The 27,934-nt window shown below is 63.7% G+C and overlaps 1 protein-coding gene across 5 annotated transcripts; it reads right to left on the reverse strand.

Moving 5' to 3' along the window:
• Window positions 1-1,373: 1,373 nt before the first annotated feature.
• On the reverse strand, window positions 1,374-27,890 carry TEAD3 (TEA domain transcription factor 3). 5 transcript variants are annotated; one of them, XM_068419237.1, is made up of 14 exons: window positions 27,705-27,890; window positions 15,621-15,874; window positions 12,594-12,658; window positions 10,727-10,789; window positions 10,524-10,586; window positions 8,037-8,048; window positions 7,578-7,715; window positions 7,315-7,358; window positions 7,148-7,209; window positions 6,660-6,793; window positions 5,698-5,871; window positions 5,371-5,511; window positions 4,963-5,115; window positions 1,374-4,123 (listed from the first exon to the last, which is right to left on the reverse strand). In XM_068419237.1, the coding sequence occupies exons 2-14, from the start codon at window positions 15,754-15,756 to the stop codon at window positions 4,010-4,012; spliced, it is 1,299 nt and encodes a 432-aa protein (XP_068275338.1). In that variant the 5' UTR covers window positions 15,757-15,874; window positions 27,705-27,890; the 3' UTR covers window positions 1,374-4,009. The 5 variants fall into 5 exon arrangements, with proteins under 5 accessions (XP_068275338.1, XP_068275340.1, XP_068275339.1 ...); XM_068419239.1 differs by lacking the exon at window positions 10,524-10,586 and having other exon boundaries at window positions 27,705-27,888; XM_068419238.1 differs by lacking the exon at window positions 10,727-10,789 and having other exon boundaries at window positions 27,705-27,887.
• Between the last annotated feature and the right edge of the window lie 44 nt (window positions 27,891-27,934).

Consider the following 27,934-nt stretch of genomic DNA (forward strand, 5'->3'; position numbering starts at 1 on the left):
GGGGAAGGGGCAGGGGCGGCCCCGGGAGGCGGTGCGGGACGGGGGCGGGCAGGTGCGGTGGGGAGGGGGCAGGGATGCGGTGGGGACGGGCGTGGGGGCGATGGTGGGGTGCGGTAGGGGAGGGAGGGTGTAATGGGGTGCGTTGGCAGGTGGGGCGCTGGGGGGGGGGGGTGTACGGAGGGTGTTCGCCCAGCTCTGCCCCTGGGGGTGCCCCTTCACCCCCCTGCACCCCGCGGCAGGGCTGCGGGCAGGGTCCTGCCCTGCTCTGCGCCTTCCCCAAGCAGCCCCCTCCCTCCCATCCCCTGGGGGATCCTCCCTGACATCCCACTCCTCCTCCCGGGACATCCTCTCCCATCAGCTCCCGAGTCCCAGGTCACTCGCGGAGCATCCCGCACATCCCTGGGTATTGTCCCCTCCTGTCCTGGAGGGAGCGGGTCCTGTCCAGGGGCCCGGGCTGGGAAAAGCAGCAGCTTCCCAGTACTGGGGCCAGCTCTCCTCCTTCCCAGCCCAGCATCGCATACACGTCCCACAGCCTGTTCCTGGGCCACTGGTGTCCTCAGCAGGGGCTGGTACCCTCAGGATGGCAGCGAGCCCAACTGTGTCATCAGGGACCCTTTTTGGATCCTGCATGTGTGTTTTGTTGCCTTTCCCAGCCTGTGGCTCAGCCTGGATGAGCCCCCCAGGTTAGAAATAAGTCTCTTGGATGCCTTGATGCTGTGCAGGACGCCCAGCCTGTGGCACAGAGCAGGAGGAGGTGTGGGGCTGTGGGTCCCCCCACCTCCTTTGGGGACATCATCCCAAATCCGGAGGGACAGCAGCAGGACGGTGGTTTGCTGGGCGTGTTTAGCAGTGGTGGGAGGATTCGTGTATCAGTGCTAAAGGGACTGAGTCTAGAGGTGTTTGGGATGTGCAAAGCCATCGGCCCTAATGGCACCGTGGTCTGACGGGGGCACCGGGGCTCTGCTGGCATCTAAATGGCACTGGAAACGCAGCCATGTCCTCTGGGTCCCCTGTTCTGGGCCAGGGTGGGGTGTATGGAATAGCCAAGGTGCTGCGAGCGAGGCTTTGATGGGGATTTCTTACTGGTGGGGCAGACTCAGCCCTCTGGCACCTGATGCCAGCGTGGGCAAGGATGTGACCCTCTAAAATAGGTGTCCTTGAAGCCAGTGATGCTGCAGAGAAGCATTTGCCCTGGGGATGACTGACCCAGCAGCCACCTTTCCCACATAAACCCACCACCGGTGATGCAAACCAGGGCAAAACCAGAGCTGGGGGCCCGGGAGAAGCAGTACCCAGCAACGTAACATCCCTCTGCATCCCTCCTGTCACAGCAAACCTCAAGAAATAAAAAAAAAAATAAGAACTTCAGAACCTCTTGAGCCAACCCATGAACAAATAATTTTAATGTCTTTTGGTTTTTTTTTTTCAGCAGACCGTAGTTTTCTCAGAGCTCCACAGTCTCCTCTCTTGGAAGTTGGACAGATACAGTAAACACAACAAATATATGATACAACCCATCACAGCTGGATTAAAAAAAAAATACACAAAAAATATAATACATAAAAAAAAAATGGATTTTTAACATTGTGGACTGACACAGCTCTAAAAATGGTGATTGTAACCCTGGTAAGCTTTACAAAGTCTTTAAAAAAATAAAACAGTACTTCATGTGAAATTCATAAATACACTGGAGGAGAACGGAGGGGCTGGGGTTAAGAAAGTGTCTCTGGGATTGTGGCTAAACCCCGGTGGGGGCCGTTGGGGCATCGGGCAGCGTGTGCATGGGGTGCGGGTGGGTGGGATGGAGGGAGGGATGCAGGGATGGAAGGAGGGATGGAGGGATGGATGCAGGGAGGGAGGGATGGAGGCACAAACCGGTCCAGTTAACAAAGAGCTTTGTCCCCGGCAGGGCCGGGAGCAGAGCACGCCCGTGTTTTATGGCAGGGAAGTGTTGAGTTTTCATTCCCAGAGTTTTAGATCAGTGAATGAAACGGAAGAAAGAAAAAAAGACCCACGAGAACAACAAACAAACATGCTACATATGAGAACTCAGCCAGGCAGCCCTGGCACAGCCCCGGGATGGGATGCCAGTGCCTTTCCCTGCATTTTTTCCCCTCTCTCTCCCCCCCCGCTGCTCACCTCCATCCAGCCCCACCACCGAGTCTCGCTGGTCGTGGGGTCAGGGTGGCTCTGCCCCGTCCCACGGGGATGGGTGGCATCTCCCGGCAGCAAAGGGTTGAAGTCCCCTTGCGGGACGCGTGGCATCACGCTGGCAGCCAAGGCCCTTCCCTGAGCTCTGGGGCTGTTCCTCCTCCTGCACACCCGGTACCATCGAGTCTAAACCTCTCCTGTCCCACCCATGTCCCAGGCTCCAGCGCCCCTCGAACCGCTCCTGCCCTCCCCCAGCACCTGGCTCTGCACCTTCACTCCCTCACCAGCACCAGAAACTGGCCCAGACCTGCCCATCTCGGGCTCCCTGTCCCCCTGCCACCCCCTGTGCCACCCTGCTCCGTGCCACCACCGCAAACCCCCCACCTCTGTCCCTCTGTGTCCCTCCTGTGCCCTGGGGATGCTCTCCCCGGGCTCTGCCCAAGCTGCCTTGGCTTATTTTGGGCTGCAGTCACAAAAATACCTCCAAGCAACCCCAGTCCCCTGCCCTGGCGCCCCTCCTGTCCTCTGTCCCCTCTCTCTGTCCCAAACTCTGCAGCCTGGTCCTGCATTGCACTATGTGCTTCTCCCTGCACAAGCCACCTCCTTTCCCGGTCCCTTCCCGAGGGATGCAGGCGAGCTGGCCGGAGCAGCTGAAACCAGAAGAGTCAACACAGAAAAAAGGCAAAAAAGGTGAAAAATAAAAAAAAAAAAGATGGAAAAATGTACATATGCAAAGTACCAGGCAAATCTGCCCTCACTGCTCTCTCGTTACTCCTTGGAGTAACCACCCCTAAGCGCAGCCCCCGAAAGCACGCGCAGACCTCAAGGGACCCCACTGCCACGCAAACACCAGTGACCCCAGCGAGACGCAGACCCCCCCAAGCCTTCCCTCCCCGCCCCGGCTCCCCGTGCCCGGCACCCGGCTCCGACCCAGCAAACCCCCCTGTGTCACCTCCCCCGGTCACCGGCACGGTGGGGTGGGAGGGCAGCAGGTCCCAGACACCGCAGAGGGACATAGTCCTGATTACAAGCACGGTGTCTTTTTAAAAAGGTATTAAAAAGCACTTTAATTTAAAAAAAAGAAAAAGAAAAGAAAAAAAATGAGCCATTAAAAAATTGGTTTGCATCGTTGATGCCCTCCTGCCTTCAGCGCCGCCGGCTCCTGGTGCCCCGGCCGGGCACGGAGGAGCATCCCGGGTACCGGTGCCCGGGGAGGCGGCAGCATCCCCCTCTGCCACCCTGCCCTGCCCTGCTCCTACCTGCTCCCGCCTCGGCACGTCTGTCCCCGCGTCTGTCCCCATGTCTGTCCCCACATCCCCGCTGCCACCCGCCGCGCCGGGCTCCGCCGGGCAGCACCGCCGCTGCAGCCGCTGCCGTGCCAATGGGTTTCGGACCAGACTTAGCGCGATGCCACGTCCTCCAGCCCGTCCGTGCTCGCTCCTCTCTGCTCAGGACCGGGACCGCATCCGAGCGAGGAGCGGGGTAAAGGAGGGCTCGTCCTCCGCTCCGACGTCCCGCTGCTGGCGACGGCATCATCGGCGACACCGAGGGCCGGGCTCTCCCCATCCAGCGTCGGACGCGGGTTTCCTTTCTCCCTACGTTTCCTTTCTCATTCTTCTTTTTTTTTTTTTTTTAAATTTATTTTAAAAAAAAAAAAGAAACTGTTCCTAAGTAGAAAACATCTGCGATCGCAAGTCAGTCTTTTTTGGCTATTGTTTTTCTTCCTCCTCCTCCTCCTCCTCCTCCTCCTCGTCTCTTCAAATGACTTCTCACGAGGCAACGGGCACGGGCAGCTTTTCTCCACGGCCCCCTCCCTCCCCTGCGCTCCCCTCGTGCCCTGGCCCATCCCCGAGGGCCCCTAGTCCTTGACCAACTTGTACACGTGGTGCTGGGCGCCGTGCTCGCTGGTGGAGACCTCGAAAACGAAGGCGATGCAGAGCAGGGTTTCCTGGGTATCCCTGTTCGTAACAACCTGCGGCGGAGGGAGAGCGCGTTAGGAGGGGGCTGTGCCCGTGGGGAGACGCTGGGATTTGGGGGGGGTTGCAGGGGCTCAGGCACAGGCACTTTAATTGCACCATCACACACAGAATCACAGAATCAATGAGGTTGGAAGAGCCCTCTGGGATCATCGAGTCCAACCATTGCCCTGACACCACCATGGCAACTAGACCAGGGCACTAAGTGCCATGTCCAGGCTTTTCTTAAACCCCTCCAGAGATGGGGACTCCACCACCTCCCTGGGCAGCCCCTTCCAATGGCTAATGACCCTTGCTGAGAAGAAATGCTTCCTGATGTCCAACCTGAACCTCCCCTGGCGAAGCTTGAGGCTGTGTCCTCTTGTCCTATCACTGGTTGCCTGGGAGAAGACGCCGACTCCCACTGCGCTACAACCTCCCTTCAGGTAGTTGTAGACTGCACTAAGGTCACCTCTGAGCCTCCTCCTCTCCAGGCTAAACACCCCCAGCTCCCTCAGCCATTCCTCGTAGGTCAGACCCTCCAGACCCTTCACCAGCTTGGTCACCCTCCTCTGGACTCGCTCCAACACCTCAGATTTGCACAGGTTCTCTCTATTTGCACCATCAAGACTTGCTCCCTGTAATTCAGGGGGCTGCACAGGCTCAGGCACTGCCATTTTAATTGCACCACCGAAAATTTGCTACCCATTATTTGGGGGATTTACATGGGCTCAGGCACAGCCACTTTATGTGCACCGTGGTGCTGGGCAGCACGCAGCAGGGATGGTTGGGTCAAGGTACGCGTGGGCACCACGTTCCTGGTGGGAAAAGCTCCCTGGAAAAGGAGGGGAGGTACCTGCAGGATGGTGAAATTCTCCAGGACGCTGTTCATCATGTACTTCTCCGGGAGGTGCTTGAGTTTGTGGATGAAGTTGATCATGTACTCGCACATGGGAGAGCGGTGGATGCGGTAGACGAACCGGCCGCCCTCCAGCCGCGCGTACTCCGTCTGCGGGGGACAGCCCGGGTGAGCGGCCACCCCACGGGAGCCGAAACACCGCGGGGGACGTGGGCATGGGCGGGTGGTGGCCAACTGGGACATGGTGGAGATGTCCTGACTGTTCCACCCACGGGACAGGCATGCAGCCATGTGTCCTACACCCAGCCCTGGGGCTTTCTCCACCCCGGGACCTACAGCAGACCCAATTCCCTACAGCAGACCCAATTCCCACCCCTTCCCGATGCAGCGAGGTGCAAGACTCACCTCCACCTTCTCCACGACCTGCTTCCCAAAGGAGCACACCTTGGTGGAGACCGTGATGGTCATGTTCTCTGCACTGCTGTACTGGCTGCTGACACCGTAGAAGGTCCCCGGCCCGTCCTGGATCGTGCTGTTCAGATCCGCCTGGAGAGACGAGAGCAGCGAGAGGGTCCCGTTAGGTGCCATCACACCCAGCTCTCGATGGGGACAGGGGACACCAGCTTATGGAGCTGCTCAGGATGCTCCTGCTCCACCGGCGGGATGTCCAACCTACAACGAGCCCGTGGCTCGACGACAACCCTCCCCATCCTTCCCCTCCCAGCGTCGTACCCAAAATTTGACAAGGAAGAAGGAGTTCTGGGGCCCACGCTCGTAGAGCTCCTTGAGGCCACCTTTCTTCTCGGGGAACTTGTCATAGATCTGGCGGATGTCCACGGCCTCCAGCAGCGGGTCGCTGTACGAGGGGTTCGTCTGGCCGATGTGCACGAAGAGGTGTTTGCTGTACTGTAAGGACCGCGGCGGGGAAATTGAAACGAGAGGTCAGACGAAAGCGAGATGCCACCAAGCACAGGAATGTTCAATATCTTTATAGATGATCTGGATGTAGGGATTGAGTGCACCCTCAGTAAATTTGCAGATGACACCAAGCTGGGTGGGAGTGTTGATCTGCTGGAGGGTAGGAAGGCCCTACAGAGGGATCTGGACAGGTTGGATAGATGGGCCGAGACCAACGGCATGAGGTTCAACAAGAACAAGGGCCGGGTCTTACACTTGGGCCACAACAACCCCATACAGTTCAAGAAAGATGTTGAGGTGTTGGAGCGAGTCCAGAGGAGGGCGACCAAGCTGGTGAAGGGTCTGGAGGGTCTGACCTCCGAGGAATGGCTGAGGGAGCTGGGGGTGTTTAACCTGGAGAAGAGGAGGCTCAGAGGTGACCTTAGTGCAGTCTACAACTACCTGAAGGGAGGGTGTAGTGCAGTGGGATTTGGCCTCTTCTCCCAGACAACTAGTGACAGGACAAGAGGACACAGCCTCAAGCTTCGCCAGGGGAGGGTCAGGTTGGACATTAGGAAGCATTTCTTCTCAGCAAGGGTCATTAGGCATTGGAAGGGGCTGCCCAGGGAGGTGGTGGAGTCACCATCTCTGGAGGGGTTTAAGAAAAGACTGGACGTGGCACTTAGTGCCATGGTCTAGTTGCCATGGTGGTGTCAGGGCAATGGTTGGACTCGATGATCCCAGAGGGCTCTTCCAACCTGACTGATTCTGTGATGGGACACGGAGGGGACCGTTACCGTTTCGGCGTCCCGCGGCACCTCCATGAAGGCGGAGTACTCGAGGAGCCGCAGCTTGGCGGAGGCGATGGTGCGGTCCTGCCAGACGGGCACGGCCGAGGCGGCTGGTGGGAGCGGAGCCAAGGGCTCATAACCTGGGGAGGGCAGGGGGTTGAGGGAGGGGGGACAGCCATGAGCCAGGGCAAGCCCCCCCCGGCACCGCTGCCCTCACCGCATCCCCCACCCTCCCGCATCCCCCAGCACGGGGGGTTTCCCACGGGGTGACCAACACATGGGTCCCAGTGTGTGATGGGGGGGACGCAGCGGGGAGCAGCAGGGTCCTGCTCACCGTGGGGCTTTGGGGTGGGTTTAAACCCTGTTTTTTTCCCCCTGGCAGGGCTGGGGAGGGGGGTGCAGGTGGGTGGCACTGTGGGTGGGAGGGTGGCACAGGACAGGGGACAAATAGGACCTCGGAGGGGTGCAGGGTCCCCAGCAAGGGCAGCACTTACTGGCTAGTGACGGAGGCATGGGTGGCTGGATGGGGTAAGCTGGTTGTGCAAACGGTTTAATGCTGGAAAGCAAAGAGCGTCGTTAGGTTAACGAGGCCCCGGTCACCCCAGCCCCTCGCCAAGGACGGGGTGTCCTGCCTGGCATGGCAGAGGGGTCTTGTACTTACTCCTGAGAGGGTCCAGGCTGTCCTGGGATAGGCCCACTCCAAAACTGGGGGAACAGCACAGGGAAGAGTCAGCGGCTTCTGACCCCCCCCCAAATTCCCCCTCCCCACCTGCTGCAAACCACGGGGAGCCCCCAAAGCCCCCCAGGCATCGCCATGAGGCCAGTGAACATCCCCCTCTGCCCCCTGTGCAGCTCATGCACGGGGACCCATCGTGTCCCCCCCACGGCGGTGTCCCCACGGGGGGGGCGTGGGGCTGTCCTCACCCTGGGGGCAGCAGAGAAGACGGCCTGAGGAAGAGGAGGGGGGGGGCTGAGCTTGTTCTGCAGGACGCTGGCCGACACGATCTGCGCCGAGGACATGGAAGCCATGCTCTGCAGAGCCTTGTCCTTCGAGACCTGGTCCTGGAGAGGGGACAGGAGGGAGACGGGGGGTTACACGGGTAGACTGAGACACCCCCCCCCCCCAATCCCAGTGTGCCCAGCAGGTTTTGCAAAGCTCAGAGCTGGTCCTGCAGCCCAGCCAAGGGACCAGGGCATGGACCCACCCCCCGCAAATGCACCCATTTTAATTAATGCTTGAAGCTTGCAAATGTCCCCAGGCAGGAGCTCTGGGTCCGGAAGGTGTCCCCGCTCCCCCGGGGACGTGAAGGGTCCAGCCCCTCCATGGGAAGGGGCGAAAGGCACGGGGGAATGAAAGGCACCACAAACACAAGCTCGACTTACCAAGTTCATGGCCTGTCCGCAAAAGAAAGAGGGGAAAAAAAAAAGGTTAGAGCATGGTGGGAGCGCGTGGACACTGTGTGCACCCCCCTGAGCTGTGTACCCCCCACCCCGGCTCGTCGCCGCAGCCTGATTTGAGGAGCGAACCCCTCAGCCCAGCTGGTCACCGGGGTGGGCACCGATGCCCTGGCTTCATCCCACTGGGAACGGGATGGCAAAGCCCCCCCTCGGCTATTTTAGGGGGTCACTGTGGCGAGCCAGGCTGGCACCTTTGGTTTTTAATACCCTTTAAGATCCTTTATGGTGCCCCCCAACCTGCAGCCAGGGCACGGAGAGGAGGAGCCGCCCGGCTCCTGCCTGGCAAAGGGCACCTGCACCTCTATAGGCACGACAAGGAACACCCCCCTGTGCCCTGTGTGCACTTGTATATTATATATATGTGTGTATATATATTAAATTTAATATATTATATTATTATATATTATTTTTCCTGCTCTGGAGGTTGCAGCATTGCCGGGCAGGAGCAGGGGGGGCTCCAAGGTCTTGCCCCAGGGTAGGGCTGCTCCTCCAGCAGCACCCCCAGCACACCCTGGTCCCACCACCCACCCTCTTGTTTTTCCCCTCTGAACCTTCCCCAGGGATCAATCGCTCCGTTTGATTTCCACCTGGGGCAGGGCAGGAGCGCGGGCACGCAGCCACACGCCGGGCAGCCCTAACTCCCACGTGACTGCAGCTTAAAAATACATATATATATATTGCTCATGGCAGGGAGTTTCCATCGAAGAGGAGAAGCGCTGGGTGAGGGCACAGGGCTGCCTGCGCCGGGATTTGCCTCCCAGTACGGCTGGGAAAGGCTGTTTGGCACCCAGAGGGTATCACTTAGTGGGATCTCTGCCCTGCCAGATCCCTGCAGGGATGGGGGGCACAGCCACGGGCACCAGCCTCCGTCCCCAGCCTCCTGGGGTCATTCCTGCCTCCGTCCCCTCCCCTAAGACGCAGAAAAGCCTTTTTTTATTTCATTTTATTATTATTTTGTGCAAAGGCTTCTGCTGTTGCTGCCCCATCTCAGAATCACAGAATCAATCAGTTTGGAAGAGCCCTCTGGGATCATCGAGTCCAACCATTATCTCCATCATCTCCATCCCTGGCTGCCCCTCTTGGGGTTGGGAGCTGGGTTTAAGATGTACAAGCCCAGATGAACCTCCCAAAATAATTTGGGGTGCCCTCCCCTGGCTTCTCCCAGCGAACCTGACGGGGTGCGGGCACCCTCCTGGCACCCCGGGGGCCCTGCTGTAGGGCTTTGGATGTAGGGCACGGCTTGGGGGGCTCCCGGGCAGCGTGAGCTGGGGCTCCTTAAAGCTTTGGGGACCAAAATGCCAGCTCTGAGGATGTCCCCTGCCACCAGCCTCAGTGCCAGCAGCTTGGACACAGCACCTGGGATGAGGGGACAGGGAGCTGGTGATGCTTTTGGAACCTTAAGGTCATGGCAGGGGGCTGAAGGGTTTTCTGGGCTCCCACCCAGCAGGTCCCCCGGGCTCCTGCCCTCGGAGCACCCTGGGTTGCTGTCCCCAACAAGTGGTCATGGTCATACAGTGGGGACCACTCTGTCCCCCACCCTGCAGCGTGTGGGTCCAACCCAAGCAGGGCTCGGTCCTCCGGTGATGCCCCCCAGTCCTGCCTGCTCCCACCCTCCTCCCACCATCATCCTCCTCCTCCCCACCGCCGCCACGGAGCTCGCTGGGAGCGGTTACGGAAGGGTTAGTCGGGCTCCAGTGGGGAGGAAGGAAGGAAAGAAAAGCCAACCAGAGAAGAGAGGATGATCCAGTCTTGCCTCACTCAGCTCCCTTGGCCCCTGGAACCCCGTGTCCCCTCCCCGGCAGCACGGCCCCATCCGGACCCGCTGCCACCCTGAGGTGCCACCTGGACCCTCGTGCATCACAAGCTGGGACCCCCAGGACCCCCCTGCTTCTGCCCACATCCCACTGGCACCTGTCACGAGCAGAGCCAGGGCTCAGCTGGGGGAAGGGGCCCTTTTCACCCCCTCCTTGAACCTCACTTTGCCTCCATGGCTGCTCTGGTGGGGGGTCCTTCCCCTCCTGGGTGAACCCCTGATGGCCCCAAAGAGGGGACAGCCCTTGTGCATCGCTGGAGGAGGGTTTAACCCCCCATTTCCCCACAGCGGAGCCCTCGCCTGGGCAAAAGGAGGGGATTTGGCACCCAAATTCACCCTCCTGAGGGAGACAGAACAGCTCTGGGGTCCCCATTAGAGCTAAGGGGGCACCTGCACTTCTCTCTGGGCATCCCAGAACGATGCCCCTAAAAACCATCCGGTCCCAGGAGCCAAGGAGGAGGAAAGAATTAAAAAAAAAACACCAAAAAAAAAAGAGAGGTATAAAAGCAAGCAAGCAGAGCGCAGAGCTGAGTGCGTTAGTGGTCAGCGAGCAGGGGAGGGGGCAGGCAGGGCCCGGGGCGGGGGGGGCACACGCGTACCTTCAGCTTGGACTGAATCTCACGAGATTTCCGCCGGGCAAGAACCTGCAAGTGGCTAGAGACCTGCAGAGAGAGAGAAAGAGCAGAAGGAGAGGGGGGGAAACAGCAGAGCCGTCAACCAGAGGAGAAGAGGAGGAAGGAGAGGGGCTGCCCATGCTCCCGGAGACGCCGCCGCGGACCCCCGGGCACGGGCGCCAACGTACCTTGATGCCAACCTGGTATTCCCGCACCTTCTTCCGAGCTAGAACCTGTATGTGGCTGGACACCTAAGGGCCCGCCACGCCGTTCGGAAAGGAAAACACAGAGCGTGAAGATGTGGTTTTCCCCCCCCACCAAGGTGGGATGGTGTTGGGAAGGGGAAGGGGGGAGCGCAAGGAAGGGGGGTCCGGGGTGATGCTCCTGGAGATGCTGAGGGTCCTGTGCCCGCCGCGAGCTGGAGGGAGGAAAATTATGGGGGACCCCAGTGATGATTGATGGTGGTTTGTGCCCCCCCCACCCCGAGTTGGGGTGAAGCTCCTCAGGGTGAAGCTGCTGCAGTTGTGGGGTCTGTGTTGCGTCTCTTGGGGTTTCCCGAATGGACAGACCCCCCCCAGCCCCTGCGAGCGCAACGAGCTGAGGTTTGGGGTGCCCCTGGGTCACCCCAGGCGGGGCCCCAGGGAGCTCCAGGAGGGCCCCGCTCCTTCCCCTGGGGCTCCTGCTCATTTTGCAGGTGGGAAAGATGAGAAGAAGGGGGCTATTGTTTGTGTCCAGACCCCTGTAAGAGCAGGATCCGTAGCAAAGGGGCTGATGTACGGGCAGGAAAGGCGCAGCGGGGCCGGGGCGCCTGCCCCGAGCCCTGGGCAGGGTGGGGGTCCCTGCACCCACCGGGCTGATTTCACATGATCCCTGTCCCACCCTGCTCAAGAAGGGACACAGGCGGTCCAGGACGTGACTGCACAGAGGGGACAATGCCACATGCCACTCTCCCCTGCACCTTTTCCAAGTCCCCCCTTCCCGGAGCATCACTTTTGCCCAGTGCCACATCCTTCCCCCCACGGAGGGGGGGCCCAGGGGCTCCAGTTAAGGCTTTAAGCCAGGAATAAAGCCCGGCTCAGCGCTGGTCTGGACACAGGGACAGTGGCTGGACCCTGGTCCCTCTCCCTCCAGCATCACTCCTGGAGGGATGACCCCCCACCAGTGCCTGGGGACCAGTGTCCCTTCCTTTGCGGGGACTCGTGGCACGGGGCAGGGCCAACCTAAGTGTCCCCATGCCCCAAAGCCATCTGTCCCCCTGCGGTGTGAGAGGCACCCGCTCTGGTGTCCTGGGCGACAGGCGTCACCGCCAAGAGCCATCGGACGCGTGACAAACGGGCACGTCGCATTGAGGGCTGCGGCAGGTTGGTCTCAGGGACAGGTTTGACCCCTGGCACGAGGGTGCAGCGAGGGCTCAGAGCTGGGATGGATGCAACCCTGCCCGTGCACCGAGCAGGCGAAGGGGGGGACCCACTGCGTGCTCCCTGCCCTGCCTGTGCCCCTGCCTGTGCCCCTGCCTGCCCCAACATCCAACCTGGCAGGGCAGCGAGGTCAGGGCGAGGGCTCTGCGGTACCTCGGGGCTCCCAGGGACCAGCGCCGCAGACCCCACAGACTGTCCCTGGCCAAGATGGGGACAGCTCGCTCTCAGCCCAGGGGCTTTGGGGGTGCCGTCACCGGGGCGTCTGGCACAAGCGGCATAAAGCCTTTGCCAGAGGTGGGGACAGTGTCGGGCAAAGAGCCGCAGGCAGACGCGGGCGCTGCGTGGATGGAGAGTTCGAGGACTCCTGGGGGGTGACCCCAGCCAGGCAGCGGGGGGGGCCGGGTGCCACCTCCCCCCACACCCCAAATTTCAGGGCATCCCCACATCAGGCTGGGACAGCCCAGCCCGGGGACGTTGGTGCTTGCAGACAAAGCTCCTCGCCGAGGACGAGGGTCCCCGCTGATGGCTCCAGGAGGGGACGCAGAGGATGGGCGACGCAGCCAGACACCCGCTCCCCCGACCCCCCAAGCTCCCCCTCCCGCTCCCCCAAAGAGAAAAAGCGGAGCAACGGCCTCACCTGCTTCCTCGTCCGCGTCTTCCCCGTCCGCAGCTTGATGTACCGGGCTATCAGTTCGTTACGACCTGCGGCAGAGCCGAGGGGTCAGTGGGGGGGACACGGGGGGGCATCGGCCCCAAAAGGCACCTCGGCCCCCACCCCGTCCTGCCCAGCCCAGGTGGGGTCATGCCCAGCCTGGTGTGATGATGCTGGTCCTTAATGAGGCCGGTCCTTAATGAGGCCAGTCCTTAATGATCCTGGTCCTTAATGAGGGCGGCGCTGCCGGGAGATGGCGCTGCCTGTTCAGCCCAAGGGGACATCAGGGTGGCCCAAGGGAGACATGGGGGTGGCCCAAGGGAGACATGGGGGGTGGCCAGCCCCCCTGCCAAGCCAGCAGGACCCCCTCCTTGTACCCCCCCCCCCCACTGGGTTTGGCAGTGCCATGGGGCAGGGATGGGGGGGCTTCGGAGGGGGGGTGACAGCCACCAGGGACTGTCCCTACACCGGTGTCCCCAAACATGGGCAACCAAAAGCCACCCCAGCTGGAGCACCCACAGGGGAGCCGCTCAACCCCCCTTCCCATGGGGGTTTTGGGGCCCCCCCCCCCCAGCACCCCGCTTCCCCCCGTGAGCCGCGCTGCCCTTTCCACTAGTATTTCCTAACGTCCTGGGTCTAATTCGAAGCAGAAGTTGCTTTTGCGCCACATTTTCGGGGCCAGCTGCGGCCAATCTCCGTTCGAACGTCAGAGCAGCTGGGAGCTTTCTTCTCCCGGCCCCCCGGCCCCCCCCTCCCCGCCGCCGCACCCCCCCCATGCACGGGGGCGGCCAGGCACGCCAGATTTATTTTAATGGACCAGATGGTCGCGGTTGGAACTTGTCGAAATGCCCTTGGAGCGGGTTTCGGCTTTAAAAAAAAAAGAAAAACTCTTTTAAAAAAAAAAAATAGCCCCCCTGCCCTCCCCTTTGCAGCCCCAGAGCAACTGGGAGCTCCTGGGGGGGGCACACACACATGGGGACAGACAGGGCCAGGTGCCGCGTGGGGACGGCTGCGCCTTGGGGTGCCCGTGCCGGGGCGGGTGGGTGGGTGGCCAGGGCCACCGTGGGTCCCTGAACCCCTGGAAATGAAATGGGGGCACCCCTGGAAATAGGGGAATCCCTGGATATGGGGGCACCCCGTTGGCACGGCCAGCGCAGCACCCCGGTGCCAACCCAAAGCACCGAGCGTGGCTCCCAGCCCTCCTGCCCCCCCCCAGCCTGTGCCAGCTCCTCAGCCTCGTCAGCGCCTAACGAGGGCCAGGTCGCCAAGGGTGGTGTTTAAGGTGAGATGATGCCCACACCAGGGTGCTGCCAGGGGGGTGAGGGCAGAGGGGACCCCGACGCTGAGCCCCTGCACCTGCCTTCGCACCCTGCTCCCGAGCCCCGTCCTCTCCCTCCCCTTGGGAAAGAAATCTGGGGCATCACGGCGGGTGCCATCCCCACACCGGCAGGGCAGTGCCAGCCCAGCGCTGTGCCCGGCACCCAGCACCTCCTGCACCCACCCCACCTCGCCCCACATCCCACCTGCCACCCCGTGCCCCTGTCCCCTGTGATTCACCCCGGACACGGTGCCATTCCCTCCGAGAGGGCACGTCCTCCTCCAAATTACCACATTCCCCAAATTCCTCTCCCCTGACACCACCACGTGAACCAGTTGGACTGGGCTGGGTTAAAAATAACCCGAGTAAGAGCGGGGGCCAGCGTGCCCAGCCGGGCTCCCACCTGCTCCTGGGGGCACGCGTTGTCCCTCGCCCGGCCCCTTCGCCGCCCCCGCGCCGCTGGCATCACCGGGGCACGGGTTGGGGTGGCCATCCCATGGGACACCCCGTGGGCACCCCATGGGCCGTGGGTGCACCATGGGGTGCGGAGAACAGTGGCACTGGCACACCTTTATGGTGGGTACCGGCACCGCCTGCGTCGTCGGTGGTACCGGGGGGTCCCAGCAGGCTCAGCACCGCCGGGCGGGGATCCCGGTGGGGGGATACTGGGGAGATGGAAGGTGGCCAGAGGGGGCTGCTGCCTCTTTAAGCAGTTGCCAGATGTCTCCGAAAGGCTGGAAAAACCGGTCGGGGCTCGGCAGGCTGCGCAGGGCCAGGCTCCCGCGCCAGGCTCTCCCGGCGGCACTGCGGCTATTCCCGGAGAAATCCCAAAAATGCACCCACTTGGGAAGGCCGGGGCTCCCCCACCCCGGCCACCAGCCCCCACACCCCGGGTTGGGGGGCCCTGGCAAGCGGGGTGGCACAGGGAGGCAGCGTGGGGATGGGGACAGTGGCACGGTGCTCGCCGCAAAGCCTCGGCCCCTTTGTCCCTCTGAGATGGTGCCGGTGATGGTGGCATCCCGGGTGGGTGTATTTGGGAGGCTGGGGATGAGGGTGATGGCTCTAATCCCTCTGTCACCGCAGGGCGACAGTAATGTGGCAACCCATCCCCGGCTCTGAGGTCACCAGCCCTGGGGGTGACACCATGGGAGGTGGCGGGGAGGAAGGGCCAGCCCCTACCTCGGCAGGGATGGGGACACCATGGGGACACCAGTCTTTGGTGGCACCACGCGCCCTGCGCCAGCATCACCCCCCGCCTGCATCATCTATCCTCATCCTCTTCCTCTCCGTTGCAGAGAGCCACCAAGACAGGAGACACCAGGCTGAGACCCCCCAAAAACTCATTGCACCGGTGGGACCGACCAGCCCTGCTGCTACCAACAAAGCCACCGAAATCCAAGCTGGGTGCTGGTGGCTCGGGGCCACCCTCACCACGGGGGAAGGTTTGGGGCGCGATGCGGGTGCGGGAGGGCTGGTGCTGGCCCCGTGCTCCCGCACCCGCTCCCTGCCCCACGGCTCCACCAAACCAGTCGGTCCGGCACAGCCGAGAGAGGGAGGGAGCGGGAGGGACAGCGGGCGCGGAGGGAGGGGACGTGGGTCACTGCCACCTCCCCGGGGAAGCTGCTTTCGGGGTCGGGGGGTGCTGGGCGTGAGTTTGGGGCAGGAGGTTTTGCTTCACCCCCCCCGTCACTCACCGTACATCTTGCCTTCATCCGAGAGGATGATTTTCCGGCGGCCGCAGGGCGGGTAGATCGCCAGGGCCTCCTGGAAGCTCTGCTCGATGTCCGGACTCCACACGCCCTCGGCGTCGTTGTCCAGACTCTTGTCCATGCCGTCCTGGCCATCTTCCCGGCCCTCCCCGGGGCTGCCGCTGGCGTTCCAGCTGTTGGACGCTATGGTGCTGGCTGCTCTGGGCTCCGACCCCGAGCCCCCACGGACACGCGACAACCTGCCGGGACACAGGGGACACCCGTTAGACCTGGAGACCTTTGCTGGGTGTACGGGGACGCAGTGACAGTGTGGTCTGTCCCCAGTGCTGGCCCTGTCCCCACTCGCACCCAGGGCTGGCAGCAGCATCCTGCTGTGGGACATCAGGCTCTCCCTGGGGGCAGAGCCATGATTTCCATGAGAACCCCTAAATCCAGGCCACAAGTGACCCCCCCAGGGTCCACCCAAATAAAGTTTGGGAAGGAAACAGCCCTGATGCTGCATTATCTGCACGAGGAGCTCGGGCACACGGTGCCCATGGGTGACACTTTGGGACAGGGTGGCAGCAGCCCTGCAGCCTGTGAGCCCCGACCCCACACCGGTACCCGCTGCCCCAAAACCGCCCCCAGCCCCAAAACCCCCCGGGATGCGAAGGAAGACACTGGGCAGCCCCAACCTGACCCCACTAACAGGACCCAGGTGGCCGGAGCCCCCCGGCACCCCTACCCCTGGCACGGGGAGAGCCCCCCCGCCCCGAGGATGCTCAACCAGGGCCTTGGGCCCTCCCCAAGCTGGTGGGTGATACCGGGGGGGGGGAGCCTTCAACCCTCCTCCTCCTCCTCCCGGCTCCCTGCGCAGTGTTTTGCAATAACATGTTTGGCGGCAGCTGCGGGCGGTGGGAGCGGAGAGGTGTCTCCTGCGCCGCTGCGCTTCCCGGACGGGCTGGGAGTGTACAAAGGTCCCGGGCGCAGACATCTCCTTTTAAAGGAACTGCGGCAGCCGCTGGCTCCAGCGCCCGCCGAGCCCTTGGCTTCTCCCTTTTATTATTATTTTTTTTTTTTTTCCCTTTTATAAAAAAAGAAACTCCCCCCCCCCCCCGCCCCACACACACACACACCCCCCCCACCACCACCTCCCTCCAGATCTCTCGCTCGCCCTCGCCGTGATGTCATGGCAGCCCCTCCGGTCCCCCCCGCCGCCCGCTCCCCCTCTTGCCGAGCGCTCTGGCCAAATAAGGAGAACTGGATTGTAGGATCGAGCCAGGCGGCCAAGGGAGGGATGGCGGCAGCGGGGCCGGACGGGCCGCGGCACCCCTAGCCTGTGGCACCCTGATTCCTGTGCCACCCCAAGCCCTGTGGCACCCTGAATCCCATGGCAACCTGAGTCTCGTGGCACCCCAAGCCCTGTGGCACCCCAAGTTCCATGGCACCCCAAGCCCTGTGGCACCCCCAGCTTGTGCTACCCCAATTCTTGTGCCACCCTGAGCCCTGTGGCACCCCAAGCCCCATGGCAACCTGAGTCCCGTGGCACCCCGAGCCCCATGGCACCCTGAGTCCCGTGGCAGCCCAATTCCTGTGGCACCCCGGGTCCCATGCCACCCCTATTCCTGTGGCACCCTGAATCCCGTGGCACCCCAAGCTCTGTGGCACCCCGAGTCCCATAGCACCCTGACCCCTGTGGCACCCTGACCCCTGTGGCAGCCCGAGTCCCATCGCACCCCAAGTCCTGTGGCACCCCAAGCCCTGTGGCATCCCCAGTGCCACGGCACCCTGCATCCCGTGGCACCCCAGTTGGGCCTGCTGCCAGGGTGCTCTGTGGGGCAGCCCCCAGGAGGGGTGCGTTGTCCAAACCGAGCAGGGTGGCAGGGACAAGAGGGTGGCGGGACACCAGGACAAGGCGCTGGGCAGGCATGGCGAGGCTGGCACGTGGGGACGGCGCCAGCAGAACCCCCTACTCGCCCCCCTGCAGCCCAGCGAGCGCAGCAGGGCTCCGTCCCGGTGTGGCACCTACAACGGGGTGTGTGGCCCTGGGTGCACCATGGCAGCCCGAGACCCCCCAGCCATGGGGGAACCAGAGACCCCCCAGGCTGCATCACAGCAGCCCAAGACCCCCCAGCCCCCAGAGCCCTGCAGTGACCCCAGAGCCCGCAGTGGCTTGGGACCCCACGGCAGCCCAAGACCCCCCAGCTGCACCGTGGCAGCTCAGGAGCCCCCAGCCACGAGACCCCACAGCGACCTGGGACCCCACAGCCCTGCGCCAGCCCAGGACGCAGCAGCGTCCCGGGACCCCACGGCACCACGGGGCTGCCATGAGGTCACCCCATGAGCTGGTGCTGGGGGGTGGCTTTGCAGGGACCCACCAGACCCTCTCCCCTCCCCAACTGACGGGTGCTTTTAGGGTCAAGGGCGAAGCTATAGGGCCAAGGACAAACCTATAGGGCTGAGAGCGAATCTATAGGGCTGAGAGTGAATCTATAGGGCTGAGAGTGAATCTATAGGGCTGGCTGCACCACTGCAGGCAGGATCCTGGAACATGCAGCGTGACCAGTGCCCTGGGTCACTGTCCCCGTGCCGGCTGCCTGCACCCCCTGCCTGCGGCACATGTCCCCCCCATCCCCAGCACCCCCAGCCCCCTTCCACCCCCAGCCGGGAAATCCCAGCCCAGCCTTTTCTGGGAAGCCAGGAGAGGAGGGAGAGCGATGCCGGGGCTCCAGCCAAGGTGTGAGGAAGCAGTTCCTCCTCCTCCTCCTCCTCCTCCACCGAACCTGCTTTTGGCCAGGCCAAGAGGTTGGATTTCCTGGAGGGAGGGTGCAAGGCACCGCGCTGACGCAAGGCACGGCCGAGCGCCCCGCTCCACCCAACCCTTACAAAACACCAACAACACGAGCAATTAGGGAACCGGCACGGCTGGCCAGCTCGCGGAGGGACCGCCGGCCAGACCTGCTCCGCGCAGGGAGGGGACCCGACCTGCCCCAAAACGTGTCACCGGCTCCTGCCTCCCGGCTGCTCCCTGGGGACGGGGGGAGAATCCCCTTCCCATGGCGCAGGCATCTCCAGGGGGCTTGGGGACCCCAGGGTCAGCGGTCCGTGGTGGGGATGCTCGCCCCAGGAGTGGAGATGCTCGCCCCCATAAGCAGGGATGCTTGTCCCAGTGAGAAGGGATACTTGCCCCCATAAGCGGGAATGCTCGTCCCAGGAGGGGGGATGCTCCCTGGCACCCATACTAGGAGGGAGCCCCCGCACCAGACTTTGCAGGGTGCCACGCACCAGCCGCAGGCTTTAGAGGGTACTGGAAGGGGGGGTCGCACCCCTGTGAGTCCCCGGCAGGCGCGGGATGGGTGCCTGCAGCGCGCAGGGGAGGATGCCGCCGGGGCTGCCCTTATCTCCCTGCGAGGCCAAGGCCGTGCCCGGAGCCACGTTCCCACGGGGCTCCCGGAGCTCGGCCCCGGCACCGCACGCGGGGAGCACCCAGGAGAGCCGGGGCTCGTGCAGGCAGCTGCCTGCTTGGCCAGAGCTGCCTGAGGCTGGAGAGCAAGAAAAGCGACGAGAAGCCTCTTTAAACCCTACAAAAGCAAAGAGGAGGGTAGCACCGAGGGAGGGGTGATCCGGAGACGGGTGTTTTCTGGTGAGGGGGGGAAGGAAGTATTTTGGAGGCAGTGGTGGTGCTGGGAACGCTGCGGTGGGCACCCTTGCGGGCGCCGGGGTGAGGAGCGGGTGCTGCTGGGACCAGCACGACCAGCAGCGATAGGGATGGGGCCAGGGGCGTGCGGGTGAAAGGCGTCGGGGCTGGGAGCACAGGGACATCGCTACTCAGAGCCGAGGGACCGCAACGTGGGCAGAGGTGCCTGTTGCCCCCACAGACCCCCGGGCAGGGGGTGGCACCTCGCCCCCATCCCGTGCTGCCCCATACCCCCAAGTCCCGGCCGCATCGGGGTGCCCAAAGCAGCGAGGCAAGCGCCCCACGGCACGGGGACCAATGCCTGTCGCCATGCTCCTTCCTGACCCCGGCCACCCCTAGTCCCATGGCCAGCGCCGGTGTCACCCCTCCCTGGGTGCAGCCCCTGGGCTGCCGTTCTCTCACCCTCTGCAAACTGGGGGGGTGGCTATCGCCGCAGCGTCCCCCCAAGCCGCCGGGGACGCAGGACACGGCCACCAGCCCCTGATGCACGAGGGGGCCCGGAGCAGAGCATGTCCCCAGCCGACACCATCCGGGGGGACGAGGTGTGGGGCAGAGCAGCCCCAAGGTCCCCTCCTCACCCAGGGCTCCCCCGATTCACGGCGCAGCAGCACCAGGACCCCACGGGACGAGCCCCCGCGGTGCTGGGGACAGAGGGGAGGCCAGAAGACCCTGCAAAGGGGAGGTCTGGCTGCACCCCGGCCCCATCCCTCCTCCCCACGCGGGGGGCCCAGGGCGATGCAGCCCTCCTCCCTCCCGCCCTGCACCCGGACCCCACGGCGAAAGGATAAAAGTTCACCGACAAGCCCGGGCAGGCGCAGCGCGGGGCTCAGCCCCGCACCGGCACAGCGCCGCCGCCCGCGCCAGCCCCGGCGGGGGGACACGCGGGGCCACCGTCACCCCTTCCCCATCACTGCCACCAGCGGCACCTGCACCCCCGGGGGGGCGAGGGGTGAAGGGAGGCCCCATCCTGCCCCGGTGCTGAGAGTGAAGTCCCCTGCAGGGACACCGAGAGGGGCTGCTCCATCGCACAGCCCTGCACGACCCCAAAGGAGCAAACCCCAAAGCCGAGGCTCCCCCCAGCTCCTCCCCGCACCCCCCGGCATGTCGGGGCTCAGCGAGAGCGTGGGGGGGGTCCGAGAGCAGGCAGTGAGCTGTAGGCAGGCAGAGAGCTTCGTTAAGGTGCTCCTCGTTACGGGCAGGGTCCCCACTGCCACCTCTGCCCACCCCGTAACGCGTCCCGGCAGCACGGCCTGGCACGGAGCCGGGAGGAACGGGGCCAGGAGGAACGGGGACATGGCTGCCGGCTCTGGAGAGCCCTGTGAGCAAACCCAAAAACCTCGGGGCTCCCGGGGGCCCCCAGCAAGGCCATGACACACCAGAGAAGATGCTGCCCCGTCCGCCGCCGACCCCGGCCCCGCACACGGAGCCCCGGCGCCCTCGGCTCAGCCAAACACGACCCCACAGCCCTTCTCCTGACATAGCCAAGTGCTTCTCGCAGGAGCCCCATATCCCAGCAGCTCGCCCAGGGTCCCTTTGGGAACTCTGTGCCTCACGTCCTGCCCCGATCCCCCAAGGGCCACCGTCCCAGTTGGTGTGTGGCCGTCCCGGGGACAGCCAGCACCCATCGGGGCAGCGGCCCAGCAAGGCCGGGCCTGGTGGGGCGGGCGGTGGAAGGTTTGTTTACATCGTGCTCCTCTTCCAACCCGCTCTGGGGCTGCGGCGAGGGATTCCCCGTCTCGGGATGGGATGGGAAGGGTGGCCACCCTGCTCCCTCCCACCCAGGTTTGCACGTCCCCGCGGGGGACCCCTCGCTCGGGCTGGGGACCCGTGCGGCGGCCGAGCCCCCCGTGCGCCCGGCCGGCTCCCCATGAGACAGCCCGGCTAATTTCCTCCCCTCTATCGCTTCCTGTCCCTTCCGGCTTGGCGGGCGGCTCAGGAAGCAATCGGAGCGGGGAAACCGCAGGAGGCCACGTGGCAGCATCCCACCGGGGTCCCGGGCACGTGCCCCCTGCTCCGGCCGGACCCCCGCAGCCAAAGGGTCCCCCCAAGCTCCCAGTGACACCCTGAGCTCCCACCCAGCAGGGATGCGGCTGGTCCTCGCCCGGCGGTGCAAGGCCAAGGGATGCTCAGCCCCCCATCCCGAAGAGCGAACGAGAGGGGAACTGGAGTGATTTGCCCCCAGGCAGGGACGGAGCAAACCCCAGGGAACAGCCCAACATGCTCCATCCTATGGCAGAACCCCGGATGTGCAAACCATCCCCTCCATCCCCTCCTCTTCCTCCATCTCCTCCTCTTCCTCCTGCCCCGGCCGGGTGGCAGAGCTGGGTTTCGGCTGCTGGAGGATCGGAGCCGGTTTTGCTCCAGCCTCCGGGTCCAAGACCCGAGGGCAGGGGACAGCCGGACACCGTAACGCCGCGCTTCCCTCCCTGGCCCAATTACGGCCGCCCTGCCCAGCCAGGACGGGGCGGCTCACCCAGCACCGCATAAATAGAAAGCTTTTGCAGCATTAATTGCTCTCCGCGTTATGAAACGAGCTGGATGGAAACAACAGGGTTGGAGTCGCCTGCCGGGGACGGGCCACCGCCACGGCCACCCCGTGACACCCCCACGTCACAGCCAGCGCCAAGGCTCAGCACCCGCTGGGCACCGCTGAGATTGCTTTGCTCCTGCGTCAAAACACGCCCGTCCCAGGATGTCCCCACCGAACAGCCCCTGCAGATGAGCTCGGGGTGGCCACTGTGGCCCGAGTCCCCAGGGACACCCAGCACTGCTCATCCCAAGGGGAAGCCAAGGGTCTCCAGGGTCAGGGAAGCCCTGGGCCAGGCAGCCCCGTGCCCGCAGTGGGACGCTGTCCCACCGCCCGGGTGGGCCGGGCACCCCGGGTACCCTAGACCCGCTCCTGGGAGCAGAAATACCTCCACGGAGGAGTTTCGGGTGCTGCTGACACCGTTTTACACCATTGAAGCAGGGCCAGGCAAAACATCTTCCGGGGGACACCAGCTGCCAGGCGAGGAGGAGGAGGAGGAGGAAGGCTGCAATGCATTTCACACCCGCCCCCGGCCGCCTCCACCCCTGCGAAACCCAACCCTGCCCGGGGAGCAGCTGCGCCCGCTGCCCGTGCCACGGCACCCGCCGGAGCCAGCACCCCCAGGCACCCACCGGCGCAGAAACCCAACAGGGTGGGGGGGTGCAAGAGCTGATCCGCCGCCTCTAGACACCCACACAAGGCAATGGGGGGTGTCAGGCATTACCGTTCTGGCTGAGACACAGAGACATCCCCGGCTGCCAGAGGCTGGGGCAAAACGTGACACTGCGATGTCACTTGGCCACTGTCACCCCGGCGAGGCGGCACCTTCCCTGCCCTCCTGCGATGGGTTCACGAAGCTTGATTTAGTCCCAGAAACGGGTATTTTGGTTCAGCACCGTTTTACCCCATGCCATCACCCCAAACCAGCCCCAAACCCTTGTGCGTGCCGGGAGCGCGCCGGGTGCTGGAGCATCGCCTCCTCCCAGCACCTCTCATTGCTGGAAAACGGGCACAGCGACTCCCGCTCCCGCAGATTGAAAAATTATTCTGGAATCCTCGGGGAGGAAAGTTGCTAAAAATACACGAAGGCGGCATTGTTGGTACGAGAAGGAGCCCCAGCGAGAAGCGTGGCCCGAGAGCACCAGAGAGCGCAGCCCGGCACGCTGATGCCCAAACATCGGAGCTGGACCCCGACCCTCCGCTCTGCAACGTCGCCTGGGCAAGGATGTAAGTGGGGCACATCCCACCCCACGCGACTGGGATTGGGATTTGGGAACCCAAATCCACGCCACGGATGAGCACAGGCTCCGGCGAGCACCGACCGGGCACCAAGCGGGCACCCTGCCCGACTCATCCCCCAAGCACACGGGCAGGGAAAACATGGGGTCTCGCACCAGACCTTTGCTTCTGGCCTACGACGCGCCCCAGATCTTCCTGCTAATAAAAACCCGCTGCTCGCTCGGGTCGGGGGCTTGCGTGCCTGCGCTCGGGTGTGCTTTTTTCTTTTCCTAAGCCCGACTTGCCTAAGCCCGGGCGAGGGGGGAAGGCAGGAGCTGGCTGCCTCTGGGGGAAGGGCGGGCGGCGAGGAGCTGGCATGGGAACGGCAGCCCATCCTCCACGCACGCCGCGCCGCTCCGCGTCTGTAAACTTTGAACATCTTCCGGAGAGAAGTTAGTGGCTATTGTGAACAGCTGGATCTAATTTTACGAGGAGCGAGGAGGAGACAGTCGTGGGGAAATAATAAGGCTTGGCGCTTCCCAGGCGAGGAGCTCCGAGCCCGGCCAGCCCTCCTGCCTCCACCGCACCCTGCCGAGGGGGAGCGCCGGCGAGGTGGCCGTGGGGAAACTGAGGCACGGGGCAGCGCGGGGCTCAACCGCATCCTGGGTAATGCAAATCGGGAGTCCAGGCGTCCAGGGCATCGCCCCTGCATGTGTCCCCAGAGCTGTCACCCCTGCAGCAGCCAGGCATTAGCGGTGTAAAGCCAGGCTGCCAATGCGGGGCCACCTCCTCGACCCACGGCAGCATCTTCAGAACCAGGGACCCCCAGTGCTCGCTCTTGATGGGCACCACACATCCCTCTGACCGGCTGCTTCCCCCGAGGCTCTGCCCACCTCCTAAAATTAGCTCCAGCTCTGCTGCCCCATCCCCAGCCACCCCCCGCGGCCAGGGGAGCTCTGCCAGCACACGCTCCGGCTCCGTACCGATTCCTCCGGCGGCGAGGGGGAAGGGGATAAACCAGCCTCCTCCATCTCTCGGGGATAAACCAGCCTCCTCCATCGCTCGCATCTCGTGAGCCACCTGCGAGCGAGCATTTCCTGGCGTTATTTCTGACAGGGTGAAGCGCGCTGAAGTCACCTTCGGTGCCTCTGGCTCATAAGAGGATGGCCCAGGATGAGCTCCAGGTCAGCTTTAGCCAGCTGAGACCCAGCGCATCTCGTGACGCTCCCAGTGCCCAGCTGGAAGGCGGTGGTGGGCGTGCTCGGTGTCAGTGCCACATAATGGGGGATGCTGGGGACATCAGAGTGTTGCGTCCTTTTGGGACCAGGTGAGAGGACACGCTCCGGTGGGATCTGCACTGCCGGGATGGGACGTGCCTCGTGCGACCGGACACTTGTGTTTCTTCAGACCCTTCGCCCGCACGATCCCGTCGGCTGTACCAACGCAGAGCCCTACACGAAGACCGTCCCCACAGGGCCACCAGCTGCCACCCCCAGGGATGAGACCGTGGGGTTCATGGCCTGTCACCTCCGAAGGGCTCAGCCACGCACGCTCACCACAAAACCCCGCAACGAGCTGCACGGGGAGCCCGAAACGGCGCCCGGCACCGCATGACCCCCCTGCTCCCCACCACCACGGGCAGGCGAGCATCCGTCCGGCAGCACGAGGAGGTTTTTCCCGGGGCCTCTCGCTCCCATTTCACAGGCAAGGAAAACCGAAGCACCGGGAGCTGTTAGCGGCGTGTCCAGACCCGCAGCAGGATCCGGCCGCGTGTTATCGCAGAGCTGGAAGAAAGGGGGGGGGGGGGCCCGATCCTGCAGGCTGGCGCAGGGCATGGCCCCGCCGGCTCACCCCATCATTACTTCCCCTCCCTCCTCCCTCCAAAAAAACATTTCATAAGTCGCCACGTGACGGTGGCAACAGCGAACGCCCACGCGCTTCAGGTGCCTGCCCCGACCGCAACACGCAGGTGCCTGGGCTCGACCAGCACGGCCCCCGGCACCAACCCCAAATAACACCTCGGACACGCGGCCGCGAAGCTCAAGAGCACAGATTTGTTGCCCAGCAAATCCCCCGGGGCTGGGAGCTGCCAAAATCGAAGGTATCTGGTTATATCCCATCCACCAGCAGCGCCCAAGGTGGTGCAAACACCATGGCTGCCCCTTGCAACTGCCATCGAGGATTTAATAAGAAGAGAAGCTCCCAGAGATGGGATGTTTTTGGACAGCATCCGTCCCGCCCGGTGATGGACAGAGGGATCCCAACCCCACAGAGAGCCCTGGGATGGCTCTGGGCACGCAAATCCCGGCAGCACCCTCGGTGAGGGCTTCGCAGCCCGTTCCCCTCTTCCCCCCTCCATCCTCTGCTCCCATGGACGGAAGAAAAGGTGCTAAGGCAGGAAAACACATTTTTTCCCTGCAAACAGCTCCAAATTGCCCATTTTGCCCCTTTCCAGCCGCTGCGTGAGCTCACCTGCTGCCGGCCTCCTGCTCGGTGCGTGTTTGACGGGAGCTGCGCGGTTACTCGCTTTTTAAGACATTAATTACAGCCGATTCCCACCGCCGCCCTCACCTCCCCACAGCCGCGACCCGCTCACACACCGCCAGGAAAAGGCTCCTTCCTTTGGCACGGTGCCGCGGCCACCGGGACTCGCCTCCCGACCCGCTCGGTGGTGGCACAAGGAGGATTAAATGGCGATTGAAAGGAGATGCTGTTTCTGGTATCGTGATAAATAGCGACTGTACGTCGTGGGAAACGGATGCAAGTCCCTTTTACCGATGGCCGTGGAGGCTGGAGGGAGTTTTGCTTTGCAGGAGGGGGGTGTTAGAGGTGGGATGGCTGCTGGAGGGTTCATCTCTGCACCCCTTTGCCCCCTGAAATGCCCCAGCTGAAGCATCCCCCCGCTCCAAGCCGAGCCCTGACGCCGCAGTTGCCCCGTTTGGGATGAGGGTCCCCGAAATACCCGGGTGCCGCTTACACAAGGCGGCTGGAGCCCACTGCAGAGCCCGCTGCTTTCAAAGGGTTATTTTTGTTAGAAGAGCCAGCGCCGGGTGCCCGAGGTCCCCTGGGGACAGGAACATCCCCCAGTGCCACCCCAACGGGACGCTCGTGCCCGTCCTCTCCGGTGGGGAAACGCCGGGAACGCTGCTTAGGCAGCGCTGCGGTGACCGTCACCTGCCTCACCAGTGGGGTCCCAGCCCCACCACCCCCCACCCATTTCTCCCCCAGCTTTGCCTCTGGGTGACCTTGGCAAGCCCTCACCCCCCGTCCGCTTTGGGGACCCTCTTCTTCCCATCCCCACGGGGCAATGACCCACCCCAATGACCCACCTTGAAAGCCGGGTGCAGGGAAGGGCTTTGGGGCCGCGGAGGCCCCTCAGGCCGGCGGGTGCATGCGGGGGGTCACCAGCCTGGCAGACCCCCAGCTCCCCACCCATCATCACCCCAAAACCATGGCGGGGGGTGGCAGCCCTGCTGGCAGGGCCCCCCAGGGTGGCCGGGCAGTGCCAAAGCCCTGACTCACGGCGTGCACGTACCCGAGCGGGGTAAAGCGATAGGAGGGGAGAGAGGACGCCGGAGCCCAAAATACCCCGGCGCGCCTGACACCGGAGATTATCGCTTCACCGGTGGGACGCTCGCCCGGCCCAGCTCACCCCGGCTCCCCATAAAGCACCAAAACCGCCCAAACCTCTGCCCTTGCCTCTTCCCCTGCCACCCTGTGCCAACCACCCAACAGCGACGGGGGGCTGCAGGGTGCCCGCCACCCTGGTAGGGCCTTCAGTACCATTTCCAGCTGGTTTCTCCCCAAAATATGGGGTTTTTTTCTCAGCTGGTACAGGCCAAACGCGTTGCATAGGGCCCGAGCGGTTTCGGGGGGCGGAGGCGGGCGGCACTGCGAGGGCTTGGCCTTAATTTCCTTCCAAGGGGGTTGGGAGGGGGGGGGGAAAAAAACACAACAACCACCCCGAACCCAAGGAGGGTGTAAAAATAAAATAATAATAATAATAAAGATGACACACTGCTGAAAATTAGACATCTAATTGCTGCCTCGTTAGCAATGCGCCCCTATGACGAGGCACAAAGTGTTTAGCATACAGTCAGCGTATGGTCATCCCCTACATGCGTGTGACACACATGTAACGTGACACACGGGTGGCCCCTACATCTCACGGGACCCCCACCCCCACCCCCAACCCCGCCGTATCCCGGGGGGCCCGGAGGAAAGACGGGGCGGTTTATAGCTTTATATAACGCCTGGCGCCCGCTCCCGACGTATGGGCTATAGCGTATACAAGGCCCCTTTGTAACCCTATAGCCCGGGGGGTGCAGCGGGGGGGACCCCGCGGTGGGGGGGCAGCGCAGCCCCGACGAGCCTGGGGACCCGACGGGAGGATTGGGGACACCTTGGGGACACCCCGGCTGTGCCCCCCGCGCCCCCATACACACACACATCGGGGGGGAGCCCCGATGGGGGGTATCGGGCTGCTGGGGTGGGGGGGGGAGCGGCAGGGGGCTGGTGTGACCCGGCCGCCCCCCACCATCCGCCGGGGCTCGGTGCGGGCCGGGAGGAAGGAGGCGCCGGAGGAGGAGGAGGAGGAGAAGGAGGAGGAGGAAGGGGGGTTGGGAGGCTCTTCCCGACGGGCACTTACCTGCTCCGTGCTCCGGAGGGGCTGGGCCGGCCGCGGGTGCCGGGACCGGGACCGGACCGGAGCCGGGGCCGGGCCGGGGAGGGCGGCAGGAATGCGGGGAGCGCGGCGGGCTCCCGGGTCCGCGCACGGAGCCAGGCGCAGGGACGGGAAAGTTTATGCAAGGGAGGAGCAGAAAGTTGGGAGTCAATCAGGAGGCGGCGGGGCCGGGCCGAGCCTCCGCCCTCCTCCCG

The sequence above is a fragment of the Nyctibius grandis genome, chromosome 27 (genome assembly GCF_013368605.1).
Source record: "Nyctibius grandis isolate bNycGra1 chromosome 27, bNycGra1.pri, whole genome shotgun sequence".
Taxonomy (NCBI): domain Eukaryota; kingdom Metazoa; phylum Chordata; class Aves; order Nyctibiiformes; family Nyctibiidae; genus Nyctibius; species Nyctibius grandis.